The sequence below is a fragment of the Salmo salar genome, chromosome ssa06 (genome assembly GCF_905237065.1).
Source record: "Salmo salar chromosome ssa06, Ssal_v3.1, whole genome shotgun sequence".
NCBI lineage: Eukaryota > Metazoa > Chordata > Actinopteri > Salmoniformes > Salmonidae > Salmo > Salmo salar.
The window spans coordinates 21,155,898-21,171,371 of record NC_059447.1 but is presented as its reverse complement, the minus strand read 5'-3'; the positions used below and the strand labels follow the sequence as shown (position 1 = coordinate 21,171,371).

The 15,474-nt window shown below is 43.5% G+C and overlaps 1 protein-coding gene across 1 annotated transcript; it reads right to left on the bottom strand.

Moving 5' to 3' along the window:
* Positions 1-580: 580 nt before the first annotated feature.
* nup85 (nucleoporin 85) lies at positions 581-15,107 on the bottom strand. The gene is made up of 19 exons (NM_001140562.1): positions 14,966-15,107; positions 14,587-14,680; positions 14,321-14,477; positions 14,094-14,164; positions 13,957-14,000; positions 13,664-13,733; positions 12,612-12,733; positions 9,947-10,081; positions 9,683-9,805; positions 7,455-7,586; positions 7,164-7,270; positions 6,840-6,923; positions 6,501-6,566; positions 6,069-6,220; positions 5,712-5,829; positions 4,572-4,672; positions 1,892-2,043; positions 1,432-1,527; positions 581-765 (listed from the first exon to the last, which is right to left on the bottom strand). The coding sequence occupies exons 1-19, from the start codon at positions 14,996-14,998 to the stop codon at positions 667-669; spliced, it is 1,956 nt and encodes a 651-aa protein (NP_001134034.1). The 5' UTR covers positions 14,999-15,107; the 3' UTR covers positions 581-666.
* Between the last annotated feature and the right edge of the window lie 367 nt (positions 15,108-15,474).

The following is a 15,474-nucleotide window of genomic DNA, read 5'->3' as shown; positions in this document are numbered from 1 at the left end:
AACATTCAAAAGGAATGGACGGATATGAGAATATGGTGGAAACACCTTACCCATGCGTGCACTAATACATTGCTTTTTAAATCCACACTTCAGGGAGGTTAGGGAATTGGAGAACAGCCAGTTTTCCCCCTTCCTCCCCATGTCCTCTCTCTGGTTGTCCCTGACTTGTAGCATTGTGAGGCACAATAGCTCTGTACATAGGTGTACTTATCGTCTGTAGTCAGATGTGTAGAGGTCAATGTGATGTGTAAATGTCTTGAAAGATGTTTTACGATTGTACATACTGTATTATGTGCTATTTGTTTGCTGCATGAGGAATTAAAGGATTTTTGATCTGGTGTAATTTAGCTGATTGTACTCTGTCTTTGTTGTTCTAACAAGTTGTAAGGGCATTGCTTTTCTATTCATACCTTAGGCTAGTAAATCAAGTTGACTTAAAGGTCATACTTGTGCCGACATCCACAGCGTTTACTGCGAATGTCAGGGAAATCTCCTTTAAAAAAAATAAAAAGGCACATTGTTGACAATGCACATTTGAATCCAGGCCAGTGTTCATGTCAAGCATTTCCACAGAATCAAATAATGAAAACATTTCTTTATTATCAAATAGCACATTTTGATCAGACTTGATTTGTTTTATGTACAGTATAAAAAGATAAGTGTTGGTCAAACTTCCACTGTCCCCTCCTTCACTATGGCCATGGCCAGGTTACGGGCTAGCGCTAGCCGCAGGAGCTCAATCTTGGTCGTCTCGATGTCCTCATCCTGAAAACACACAGGGAAACACATTTAATGGATCATCCTCAATGTTTTTAGTAATTCCATATGATGTAATAGTGCCAATGGGCCTTCACGCTTCAGCAAACAGGAAAGGAGGGCTGCAAAACAACGACAAAAATCATGACAAGAGCTTACTAAGGAAAAACTTCCAAAAAGGACTAATTCAAAGTAGAAAGGAGCACTCAAGAGAAAAGTGAGCTAAAATAACAGATTTATTTTGTTGAGCGCTCCTACTACTACTTTCTACCTTGAATTAATCCTTTTGGAAGATGTTCTCGGTAACCCCTTCTCATAATTATATAATACTTGATGTTAATGAAACCAACAGTCACTTTTATGGAATACAATATTCAAATTAGGTGACAACGGAACTGTGCGATTGGCTAGCCATGAAAAGTCTGTGCTAACTCCTCTCTGGAGCAGGGCCAGCTTAGCCCTGGGCTAAGGTTGGTGTTAACCCATTTTACAATGTGCAAGTGTGAAGTCGGTTAGCCGTGGGCTAAGGAAGCTCTTAGTGCAGTGTGAACAGTTGCTTAACCCAGGATAAGGAGGCTCTTAGTGCAGTGTGAACAGTTGCTAACCCCAGGCTAAGCAACTGTAGAGATTAAAGCATATTATAAAACAGACATTAGATAGAGGGTAACCCAGTACCTGCATGGGTCTGTCTGGGTTGGGAACACTCTTCCCTGAGGTCAGCTCCTCCAGACAGAACATCAGCTCATGAGTTTGATCAGCAGAGAAGATCACCTGCAAGAGGACAAGCGCAGAGATGAGCAACTGACTGCAACAGAAGGCCATTAGCCTAAAGAGGCACCATCTACAAAACTACCTTCCAAAGACAAAGGTAAGAGCATATATTCAGAGATACAGATCTGATAGGAATCAGTAAGGTAAGGAGATCTCTTAATTTAAATATTTTGAGATATAATAAATAATATGCCATTCATTTATTTTCTTTAAGATTACAAAGATGTGTTGCTGTTCAAATTTAGTTAGTAAACCAAAAAAAGGGAAATTCAATCTATGGAATATGCTATACACTAGGTAAGTACAAATAAGTTAATTTCAACGTTAAGTCATGGATGGAAGTTAACGCTGCGGGCCAGTTGACCTCTTTCTGCTCCAGCAGGGGCAGGGCATCGGTCAGCAGAGTCATCCAGAAGGAACGTGGGGCGATCTTGGCCGTCATCAGGGAGAGGAGGAGCTTGGCGGCGTCCGAGAAACGCTTCTCGCCGTACAGCCGATGGAACTCACGGTACTTCCCTGCAGACAACAGGATCACATTCATCAAGGCAAAGCGTTGCAAAAACGGTTCTCTACAGAAAGCGATAACGCGCATTTCTTATTGGACAAGTTCAGGTAGTCCATCCTGTTTCCTTACGTAAATGGTACCAAATGAATATGACCCAGGACAGGAGGGGAACAGAATGAAGAAATGGATACAATCACATGATGCTCTCTCATTGGTATCATTGGTCACACAGACAGTATCAATGACATAGTATGGTGTAAAATGTATTTGCCACAGTTTCAAGTATAGAACACTGAGAAGTGTACCGAATTCCAAGAAATGATGTGAGAACCATCTATCAATCACACATGATGCCAGGTGGAACACCCAATATGGTCACACTAGAATTGTTTAGAAATTGAATTCTCATTCTACAGCACTGGTAGAACTTGTATGGCCTAAATGTAAATACACTGTGGTTCCACTTGATTGTTTAAGAACAAGATAACATTATATACTTCATAGTCAATGAACAGTTCTGCCTTGAGTGACTCACTGTAAAGTGAGACATTACACTCACGTTACATTTTCCCCAGCTGTAGGTTATCATCAGCTGTTACAACAGCATTAGGCCACAGACTGCAGCCTTATATGGACCACTTTTCTCCTATGTGAGAGTAAATCCTCTAATAAAAAGGCAAAAATACATTATGGGTCTGATCCAGTGTGTGTGTGTGTGTGTGTGTGAGTGAGATATGTGGCTGACTGAATGTCAAGTTAACATGCAACACCAAGCAGGTCTCTACAGTGCAACCATTTTACTCACATATGCGCCCAAATACACTGCTCAAAAAAATAAAGGGAACACTTAAACACAATGTAACTCCAAGTCAATCACACTTCTGTGAAATCAAACTGTCCACTAAAAAAAAAGTGCAAGATACAACAGGTGGAAATATAGGCAAAACTGGGTACCAGACACTTTGCCTTTCCGTGCTTTCACTCTAGTGGTAGCATGAGACGGAGTCTACAACCCACACAAGTGGCTCAGGTAGTGCAGCTCATCCAGGATGGCACATCAATGCGAGCTGTGGCAAGAAGGTTTGCTGTGTCTGTCAGCGTAGTGTCCAGAGCATGGAGGCGCTACCAGGAGACAGGCCAGTACATCAGGAGACGTGGAGGAGGCCGTAGGAGGGCAACAACCCAGCAGCAGGACCGCTACCTCCGCCTTTGTGCAAGGAGGAGCAGGAGAAGCACTGCCAGAGCCCTGCAAAATGACCTCCAGCAGGCCACAAATGTGCATGTGTCTGCTCAAACGGTCAGAAACAGACTCCATGAGGGTGGTATGAGGGCCCGACGTCCACAGGTGGGGGTTGTGCTTACAGCCCAACACCGTGCAGGACGTTTGGCATTTGCCAGAGAACACCAAGACTGGAAAATTCGCCACTGGCGCCCTGTGCTCTTCACAGATGAAAGCAGGTTCACACTCAGCACATGTGACAGACGTGACAGAGTCTGGAGATGCCGTGGAGAACGTTCTGCTGCCTGCAACATCCTCCAGCATGACCGGTTTGGCGGTGGGTCAGTCATGGTGTGGGGTGGCATTTCTTTGGGGGGCTGCACAGCCCTCCATGTGCTCGCCAGAGGTAGCCTGACTGCCATTAGGTACCGAGATGAGATCCTCAGACCCCTTGTGAGACCATATGCTGGTGCGGTTGGCCCTGGGTTCCTCCTAATGCAAGACAATGCTAGACCTCATGTGGCTGGAGTGTGTCAGCAGTTCCTGCAAGAGGAAGACATTGATGCTATGGACTGGCCCGCCCGTTCCCCAGACCTGAATCCAATTGAGCACATCTGGGACATCATGTCTCGCTCCATCCACCAACGCCACTTTGCACCACAGACTGTCCAGGAGTTGGCGGATGCTTTAGTCCAGGTCTGGGAGGAGATCCCTCAGGAGAGCATCCGCCACCTCATCAGGAGCATGCCCAGGCGTTGTAGGGAGGTCATACAGGCACGTGGAGGCCACACACACTACTGAGCCTCATTTTGACTTGTTTTAAGGACATTACATCAAAGTTGGATCAGCCTGTAGTGTGGTTTTACACTTTAATTTTGAGTGTGACTCCAAATCCAGACCTCCATGGGTTGATCAATTGGATTTCCATTTGATTATTTTTGTGTGATTTCGTTGTCAGCACATTCAACTATGTAAAGAAAAAAGTATTTAATAAGATTATTTATTTCATTCAGATCTAGGATGTGTTGTTTAAGTGTTCCCTTTATTTTTTTGAGCAGTATATTTTGCTGTGCAACCTGGAGTTTTTAATTGAGGAGCACCAGTGTGCCTAGAAAAACGTACGATTCTACCTTTATTACCTCAAATATATTTTGATTTGTGCTCCTGAATTTCTTTGTGTGCGCCTATTTTTTTTCAACTTAGGCGCACACGTGCTCCTTGTAAAACAGGTCAGCTTAGAGCCCTGCCAAGGAGTGTTGGCTTGTGTGTGTTTGTTCACAGAGCTTCATGTCAGTGTATGTACACGTCTGCACCACATACCTAGAAAAGTAAGCCTGTCACTGAGCAGCATGGCTGGACCCAGGTTGTCAATCAGATCCAGATCAGAGAAGGTCCCTTTGGCGCAGTAGTCCTGGAGAAACCTGAGATACAGACCATAGAGATATATCTATAGACCATAGAGATACAGTATATCTAGGATACAGACCATAGAGATACAGTATATCTAGGATACAGACCATAGAGATACATCTATAGACCACAGAGATACAGTATATCTAGGATACATCTATAGACCACAGAGATACAGTATATCTAGGATACATCTATAGACCACAGAGATACAGTATATCTAGGATACAGGCTATAGAGATACATCTATAGACCACAGAGATACAGTGTATCTCCATTTACATTTACATTTAAGTCATTTAGCAGACGCTCTTATCCAGAGCGACTTACAAATTGGTGCATTCACCTTATGATATCCAGTGGAACAACCACTTTACAATAGTGCATCTAAATCTTTTAAAGGGGGGGGGGTTAGAAGGATTACTTTATCCTATCCTAGGTATTCCTTAAAGAGGTGGGGTTTTAGGTGTCTCCGGAAGGTGGTGATTGACTCTAGGATACAGACCATAGAGATACATCTATAGACCACACAGGTACAGTGCATCTAGGATACAGACCATAGAGATACATCTATAGACCACACAGGTACAGTGTATCTAGGATACAGACCATAGAGATACAGTATATCTAGGATACAGGCTATAGAGATACATCTATAGACCACAGAGGTACAGTATATCTAGGATACAGATCATAGAGATACATCTATAGACCACAGAGGTACAGTATATCTAGGATAGAGACTGGGTTAAACCCACAGGTAGTGGGGAGCGAGCGAGAGAGAGAGAGAGCGACTACAGGGTGGTCTGGTAGCTAGCGGTGTGGAAGCAGATGTCATGGGAGGACATCTTTGCTGCCCTTCTTGAAGTAACTCCAGATCTAACGCGGTGACTCCACTACGTAGCTTTCATAAACCCCCTCATGTTAGATCAGTGGTTACATCAAGGAAAGGAGGAAGGAAGAAGGCATTTTCAAAGTATTGAAAACAGGCCGACGCCTGAACAGGTCACATGGTCAGGATCAGTAAAACCTCGTGTAGACATACAGCACCTCTCTGATATGAGGGTGGCGAAGGCAGCATCTTTGGCTCTGATGCTCCAGGAGAGAGCAGAGCCCAGTCTGTTGTTCCTCAGGGCCTTCTTGGCCATGATCTTACAGATGCTCCTCACTGCAGCACAGAGAGAGACATTATACCAAAGAGTTAGGGGGTAATATCCACAACAGGCATGACAGAAATCAGCGGGAGTTTGAATGTATTTTCCATGTGTGTTTTAGTAAGTGTCCATGTTGAGATTGAGGGAGTGAGACTGAATGTGGGTCTCAGTGAGAGCTTCATGCATGAGAGTAAGATGGACAACTGTTTTGGATAAGATCGAGTGAGTACCTACGTGTATGCTTCATATCTACCTTGTTCAGTCATCTGCCTCTGCTCACAGATCCTGATCACCTTCAGGGCCTTGCGCTCCGTGTCCAGAGGAACACGCTCGATCTGTAGCTCCAGGTACACACGGCCAAACTCTGGACAGTGGTCAAAGTAGTCCACAGCCAGCTGCCACAGGCTGAGGACCAGAGAGAAATAGCTTGTTAATCATGCACAGCTTAACCAACCATCCAATAGGAGCAGCACTGGAGGTCAAACAGGGGAAGAGGGCTATACGCATAGCCGACAACACTCTTCCTATAAAAGATAACTACTGAACACAGTGGACCTCAGCATGTGTAATTTTGCAGACGTGACTGTATATGTGACAGTTACCTATTAGAAAACAGACATGTTGGCACTGGGAGTTATGCACATAGTCCAATCTATTACTAACCAGACTAGTGGGTCTGTCTCACCTGTGATGGGTGAAGAGTCCTGAGGCGTACTCCAGCAGTAGAAACTCCCTCAGGTTGGAGCCAAAACTAATCAACACAAACAGAGAACACATGTTATTATGGTCACACCTCCGTTTGTTCTGACCTCTGCTGCTAAAGAAAATATATATATTTCAGTGAGTGTGGGTTCTTCCTTTATTTCAAGTGTATGCCCTTTGAACCCGGCACCCAAATACTTTCTGTTATCACAAACATTTGAGCTGAGCACGCCAATTTCACTTTCTATGATTATGATCAATGTTACCACAATATTGGCAGTTAATGTCAACCCTTTGTGGGACAGTGGTGTGCTTAACTTACTGTAGGTTGTGAGACTGGAGCAGTTTACAGTGGTCCAGCAGGTCAGTCAGATGCCCCACAAACCACCAGTTGTTGAGAGCAATGCTGGAAAGCACAAATAACATGTCATAAATATCACAACATATGAAACTGAACAGTAGTTTACATGAGAGACAGAGGGGAAATCCCATTCTGTGTCTTGCCCCCAAATTTATTTAATCTTATCCACATTAGCAGTTACTGTTACCTTAGCAACAACACAGCTACTCTCCCTGGGTTCTATACCATAGAAATATAATTCCTTTGGTTTCTGTATTTCTATGGTCTATAGACACTCCTCCTCACCTGCAGTCCTTGATGACCTGGTGGATGTCAAACTCAAAGGCTGCCAGCAGGATGCTGTCCAGGGGCTCTGGGACACTCCTTGTGTCCAGGAACATGTGCATGCTAGACTGGAACACACACACACATAGGACAGGACACTTACTCATAGTGTTGTGGTAAGTCCCAGGGCATACTAGTGCAACTCTGTATCATGTATAGTGTAGTAGTAAGTACCTGTGTGTAGTAGTATGTGTGAAATGTAGTAGTAAGTACCTGTGTGTAGTAGTAAGTGTGAAGTGTAGTAGTAAGTACCTGTGCGTAGTAGTGCAGCTCTGTGGGCTTGACAGTGGGGTGGGAGAACAGCAGTCTGGTGACCAGGAAGTGATACCAGGTACTCAGCAGCTCCTTGTGCTCCAGGAGAACATCCTCATCACCAACCAGGATCTACATGGATAAACCATGGATGGATGGATGGATATTTAGGAGGGTATGGATAATCCATGGATGGATGGATGGATATTTAGGAGGGTATGGATAATCCATGGATGGATGGATGGATATTTAGGAGGGTATGGATAATCCATGGATGGATGGATGGATATTTAGGAGGGTATGGATAATCCATGGATGGATGGATGGATATTTAGGAGGGTATGGATAATCCATGGATGGATGGATATTTAGGAGGGTATGGATAAACCATGGATGGATGGATGGATATTTAGGAGGGTATGGATAATCCATGGATGGATGGATATTTAGGAGGGTATGGATAATCCATGGATGGATGGATGGATATTTAGGAGGGTATGGATAATCCAATGGATGGATGGATATTTAGGAGGGTATGGATAAACCATGGATGGATGGATATTTAGGAGGGTATGGATAATCCATGGATGGATGGATATTTAGGAGGGTATGGATAAACCATGGATGGATGGATATTTAGGAGGGTATGGATAAACCATGGATGGATGGATATTTAGGAGGGTATGGATAAACCATGGATGGATGGATATTTAGGAGGGTATGGATAAACCATGGATGGATGGATATTTAGGAGGGTATGGATAATCCATGGATGGATGGATATTTAGGAGGGTATGGATAATCCATGGATGGATGGATATTTAGGAGGGTATGGATAAACCATGGATGGATGGATGGATGGATATTTAGGAGGGTATGGATAAACCATGGATGGATGGATATTTAGGAGGGTATGGATAATCCATGGATGGATGGATATTTAGGAGGGTATGGATAATCCATGGATGGATGGATATTTAGGAGGGTATGGATAAACCATGGATGGATGGATATTTAGGAGGGTATGGATAAACCATGGATGGATGGATATTTAGGAGGGTATGGATAAACCATGGATGGATGGATATTTAGGAGGGTATGGATAATCCATGGATGGATGGATATTTAGGAGGGTATGGATAATCCATGGATGGATGGATATTTAGGAGGGTATGGATAATCCGGATGGATGGATGGATATTTAGGAGGGTATGGATAAACCTATGATGGATGGATGGATATTTAGGAGGGTATGGATAATCCATGGATGGATGGATATTTAGGAGGGTATGGATAATCCATGGATGGATGGATATTTAGGAGGGTATGGATAATCCATGGATGGATGGATATTTAGGAGGGTATGGATAATCCATGGATGGATGGATATTTAGGAGGGTATGGATAATCCATGGATGGATGGATATTTAGGAGGGTATGGATAAACCATGGATGAATGAATGGATCAACAGGTGGAACATATGGATAGTAGATGGATGAGACAGACAGCACCAACAAGAGATTATTTTCGCTCCTTTACAGTTCATGCTCACACAGATGCAGGTACAGAGCCAAAGAATGGACTCTACATGTACAGAGCGAGTTCCTTTTGGCTAAGGTACACATTTTATACTACAGGTAGCTACACTGACTACAAAACATTAGGCTCTTTCTTTGACAGACTGACCAGGTGAAAGCTATGATCCCTTATTGATGTCACCTGGTAAATCCACTTCAATCATTGTAGATGAAGGGGAGGAGACAGGTTAAAGAAGGATTTTTAAGCCTTGAGACATGGATTGTGTATATGTGCCATTCAGAGGGTGAATGGACAAGACAAAACATTTAAGTGACTTTGAACCGGGTATGGTAATAGGTGCCAGGTGCACTGGATTGAGTGTGTCAAGAACTGCAACGCTGCGGAGTTTCACGCTCAACAGTTTCCTGTGTGTATCAAGAATGGTCCACCACCCAAAGGACATCTAGACAACTGTGGGAAGCATTGGAGTCAACATGGGCCAGCATCCCTGTGGAATGCTTGACACCTTGTAGAGTCCATGGCCTGATGAATTTAGACTGTTCTGAGGGCAAAAGGGGGTGCAATTCAATATGATGACAGTGTTCCTAATGTTTTGTACACTCAGTGTATACCTGTCACCTACCTCTACTGATCACCACACAGATGCAGGTACACTGTACCAGGGCAGGTATTGGGCAGTTCCACTGACCTTACAGATGTCCTCCAGGTGGGGGTTGCTGGCAAAGGACTGGTCCTGGAGACAGCGGTCCACCTCCTCGCGCCAGTGTCTCCACTTTACATCAAACTCTGTCAGGGTCTGAGTCTCACCAGGCTACAGTAACATGTCAGAGGAGAGAGAGCTAGAGTTACAACCATAGAGATACATATAATATACGTGTTTTACTTGATTCTGTGGTTAAAACTGGGTGCTGTTCAGGAGGTTGAAACGTTCAGATAGAAATGCACTATGTACATTGAAGATGGGCATTTTCATGAGCAGGTTGTCCAGCAGTTTGAACATGGCCCTGGCTGCAGGCTGCAAAGTTGCCTGTTTCACCAGGACCTGCCTGGCCTCATCCATCCGGCCCTGCAGCACGTAGCTGATCACCTGGAGACACACAGAGGGGGGACAGTGGGGTTCAATAGGGGAGAAAGAATATCTGCATACAGACTAGTGCACAAATAAACATGAATAGCAGTTATTACACAGACATAAGTTAAAGGAGTTAAACTGGGCAAAGGAAATCTGCACAGAGAAAATACATAGTATATCAATGAGTTTATTTCAACCACATTGGAAGTAATCATGGAGAACCATTTAAAAAGGCAAATTCACCTCAATTTCACTGGAGGTCTTGAGGATCCACTAAAGAAGTTTTGATCAAACAGGGCTCTATGCTGACAGTTTTTTATTTTCAAGAGCACATATGCTCATAAGTTGAAAAATGTAGAAGCACACAAATAAATGAAGGAGCACAATAAAAGTATTTTGAACAAGTGTTTTCATGATAAGAAATCAATAAATGTTTATTGGAGTGTCCCATACTCAATCAATTACAATGTACCCTCCAATATGAGTCATTTAGGTGAGAATGTTCAGCTGCCCCTTTGAGTTCCACGACGTGTCTCTTCGCTAGCAGTTGAGCAAGCTCAAACTAACATTGAAAAACCACATAGCTTGTGAACAAAACAATGTAAATAGCCAAGAAATGCGAGAACAAAGTCACACTTTAGTAGACTTTCAGGTGAAATCAACCAACTTCCACGCTGTGCGCTTCTAAAAATGTATCTTACAGCACTTCACTCACAGTGCGCACCACACCCCAGGTGCTGTTGCTGCTCGAGGTGGGAAAGCTAAACTCAGCAAAAAAAGAAACATACTCTCACTGTCAACTGCGTTTATTTTCAGCAAACTTAACATGTGTAAATATTTGTATGAACACAAGATTCAAAAACAGACATAAACTGAACAAGTTCCACAGACATGTGACTAACAGAAATGGAATAAATGTGTCCCTGAAAAAAAAAAGGGGGGGGGCAAAATCAAAAGTAACAGTCATTATCTGGTGTGGCCACCAGCTGCATTAAGTACTGCAGTGCATCTCCTTCACGTGCTTCTCATGGACTGCACCAGATTTGCCGGTTCTTGCTGTGAGATGTTACCCCACTCTTCAACCAAGGCACCTGCAAGTTCCCGAACATTTCTGGGGGGAATGGCCCTAGCCCTCATCATCCGATCCAAGAGGTCCCAGGCGTGCTCAATAGGATTGAGATCCGGGCTCTTCGCTGGCCATGGCAGAACACTGACATTCCTGTCTAGCAGGAAATCAGCCATACTGCTCGTTCTGTGCGTGGTGGCATTGTCATGCTGGAGGGTCATGTCAGGATGAGCCTGCAGGAAAGGTACCACATGAGGGAGGAGGATGTCTTCCCTGTAACTCACAGTGTCGAGATTGCCTGCAATGACAACAAGCTCAGTCCGATGATGCTGTGACACCCCGCCCCAGACCATGACAGACCCTCCACCTCCAAAATCAATCCCGCTCCAGAGTACAGGCCTCGCTGTAACGCTCATTCCTTCAACGATAAACGCGAATCTGACCATCACTCCTGGTGAGACAAAACTGCGACTCGTCAGTGAAGAGCACTTTCTGCCAGTCCTGTCTGGTCCAGCGACGGTGGGTTTGTGCCCATAGGCGACGTTGTTGCCGATGATGTCTGGTGAGGACCTGCCTTACAACAGGCCTACAAGCCCTCAGTCCAGCCTCTCTCAGCCTATTGCGGACAGTCTGAGCACTGATGGAGGGATTGTGCGTTCCTGGTGTAACTCGGGCAGTTGTTGTTGCCATGCTGTACCTGTCCAGCAGGTGTGATGTTTGGATGTACCGATCCTGTGCAGGTGTTGTTACACGTGGTCTGCCACTGCAAGGACGATCCGCTGTCCGTCCTGTCTCCCTGTACCACTGTCTTAGGCGTCTCACTGTACGGATATTGCAATTTATTGCCCTGGCCACATCTGCAGTCCTCATGCCTCCTTGCAGCATGCCTAAGGCACATTCACGCAGATGAGCAGAGACCCTGGGCATCTTTCTTTTGGTGTTTTTCAGAGTCAGTAGAAAGGCCTCTTTAGTGTCCTAAGTTTTCATAACTGTGACCTTAATTGCCTACCGTCTGTAAGCTGTTAGTGTTTTAACGAACGTTCCACAGGTGCATGTTCATTAATTGTTTATGGTTCATTGAACAAGCATGGGAAACAGTGATAAACCCTTTACAATTAAGATCTGTGAAGTTATTTGGATTTTTACGAATTATCTTTGAAAGACAGGATCCTGAAAAAGGGACGTTTCTTTTTTTGCTGAGTTTATATGGGATTTGTAGTTTTGTGTGTGATTAGCTACCAGCTATGAAACAAAAACAGCAGGTTTACTTTGAAAATAGCTACGGCAGCAATTTTTTCTTACTATGAATCACATGCTCATACATTACTTTTTCAGTTCGCACACATCTATCTTTAGGCACATATGCGAGTAAAATGGTCACGCTATAGAGCCAAAAGTCGGTCTGACGTACGTACGCACTGTGCCAATAAAGTTTTAAAAAGGCAGAGAGAGACAGGAGAGGGGTGTATGTGTACGTACCACGTCCCAATAGGCCTGGTGCTCTGCGGGGCTCTCACTCGCCAGCACCTCCCTGGCCTTCTCATCCACGTCAGCCTTGTGCAGCCTCACCCAGTCGAGCAGGTGGAGCACCAGGGAGCCAGCTGGAGGGTCACATACAAAAAACAGGGTGCAGAAAATATTAAAGTTCTGTTCACACCATAGAGACAGATGACTCATCATGGATATAACCCCTTTTAGCGTGGACAATGAGGGCTTCCACCATTTTAAAGTAGTCAACTGGGTGGGGATTCATACGAGTTTGGACAGGGGTCGTGTTAGCTTTCAGAAATCAGAATTTTCAAAACTCAGGCCATAAAAAAAATCTGCATTTTTAACCATTTAACCTGCATTTCATATTGAAAGGCAACTGTGCTTTTTGGCTTCACTAGAGTGATCAGGGGCTTGAAACTATGGTTTCTTTAAACCAAATACATTAGTGCAAAATCGTTTTCATCAGCTGACAGAGGTGCAACGCTATTTGGCTAGCAGCCAGACATAAGTAAATTAGCCTACAATAAAAAAGAAAAGTCTTTTTTGCAAAAACGATGCATGGCCATCATATTTCTAATGTTTAGCTTGAAGTTAATATTGCATTTTAACTTGCTACTGGAGAAAACCTTCACTGGAAGAAAGTACCAGAGAAAAGTAGCCGACACATCAGCCAGGGCACTGATGAACCAATGACGAGAGCAAATATATTTCATCCAAGTGGAGAAGTGGAACTGAAGCACAAAATTAGTAATTTGACTGAAGCCTAGCAGAATTTACAATAAGAAGCATTTTAGATCTGTGTGAAAAATGCAGAATCGTACGTTAACGCGACCCCTGTGGGAGCAATCGGCCAATGAAAAATCAGGAAATGGATCACGTTAAAATGGAGATAGCCTCAATGGTGCTGCCCATGATATCACAGACACTGTAATGGCACAGATACAAAGATGAGACTTCTATCTAGCTCTATGGTTCACACCTAGAGGATGCTTCTGTGTCCAAAGCAACATCAAGGTTGACACACAAAATATAAACTTTACCTGGAGCTGCATCGATGAACAACACTTCACAAAGATTCCAGATCAGCTCTACTGCCAGCAGGATTGATACCTATCATGAAAAACAGGAGAGAAGTGTCTTGCCAAGGGAATCATTATAATACACTAAAACAGTCTATGAGTTGTATAACATTACAAAGGTGTTCATCTTCATCATTGAGTCAAGATACATTTTCTCACGTTTGCTGATTCATTGTTATATTACTTGGGTTATGTTCCCTTGACATAAGGGTAAGTGGTTAGTCGAACTGAATAGGCGCAGACATGTACTCTACCTGATTTCCATACTGTGTAGCCAACGCTGCATCTTGTGTAGAAACTGCAAAGTGAGGGGAAATAGCATGTTACTTAAGTCTGTCTATGAACTGCATAGATAAACATATGATTGTTGAAATGTTGCCATATACTATACCTGCGACTTGTTGGAGTTCCTCCATGCATGCTCGAATCACAGACCTGTAGTTCTTGCTAATACTGACAAACCTGAATAATTAAGTGAAATTGATAAATGAGTACACCCATTACAATGCCGACGGTTTGGTTATATTTAGAACCAGGAGTTTTTCCTGACCACATGACAAAGGAAAACTCAGAGCCCTAGTTTGAATTACAAGAGAAAGTAGTCTATCCCATCCTTACTGGGGTTTCTTGTTCTTGCTGGGCAGATCGTCTCTGATCCTCTGCAGACCAACAAAGATGTGATGGGACTCATTGAAGAGTTTACGCAAAATAGGGGAATAGATGTCCTCATCTTTCCTGACCTCATGGACGAAGGGACAACCCCCTGCAGATCCACCTGAAGAGATGCACAGGGAGAGTGAGTTAGAGAGGAGGATGCTTTGTACTTTGAAATGATTTGAGTCATGACTTTACTACCAAGTTATATGTTCAACTCTCCTATCTACCTGATGCTTTGTAAATGGTCTCATAAACCAGAATATCTCCAGGACCCCACACAAATCCCAAGTGTTTTTTGTTGCTGTCGAACCCAGGGATAGGCTGAAAGAGAGAAACGTCTCGTTAGTTTATTTATTTGGACATAGCTAGGTAGTTAACCGTCTCGAGATTATTCTGCCTTGCTGCCAGTATCTTTCAACCCACTGAAACCAGTAATCACAAAAGACAAATCAACATTGTGCAGTGCTGCCAGTATTATTGTGGACACTTGAGCTCAGAGACGTTTGAATAAAGTGTCAGCTAGTTAGCGAACTAACGTTAGCTAGCTGCATAGCCTGCCCTGGACACATTTTGATTCCACAACAACAGAGCACGAGCGGTACTTACAGTAGTTGTTGGTTCCACATCTACCTCCTCCATTACCACACACTTTGATCAAATCAATAAGGCGAATCAATAAATATAACAATCCACGAGCAATACAAATGCTGACATTTCAAAAAATATAATACAGAAATTAGGAGCTTCAACCATTCAGCTGAAGGACCCCAAAGCGTGCGCATGTCTGATGTCATAGGAATTCTGTGTCGTGCCTGACTAGAAATGCAAGCTTGCACTAAAGGGGACACAATTAGTCAGTTGTCAATTTGACAAGTAATGTCACCATGAGAATATATTATTCCAATGAATAAAATCAATTTATACCAATATCTACCAATCATAATGTTTTGGTACTAATTTGCTCAAAGTGGTAAGAACTAATGGCCACCAGATACCAACAGTTATTTATTTACCCCAATGTGCAGATTTTAGTAATAATTAATTGTCTAATGAAGTGTTCCTTATAACATTTAGGCTATTTCCAATGGCAAATATGGGATTTTTACAATGTTGCA

Bases quoted from the DNA above. Each gene is read 5' to 3' on its own strand.
- nup85 (NM_001140562.1), bottom strand. From the start codon at position 14,998: ATGGAGGAGGTAGATGTGGAACCAACAACTACT. The intron at 10,082-12,611 runs GTACGTACACAT...GTGTGTCTCCAG, and splicing joins ACCAGGCCTATTGGGACGTG to GTGATCAGCTACGTGCTGCA. The intron at 6,924-7,163 runs GTGAGGAGGAGT...TGTGCTTTCCAG, and splicing joins CAGGTCATCAAGGACTGCAG to CATTGCTCTCAACAACTGGT.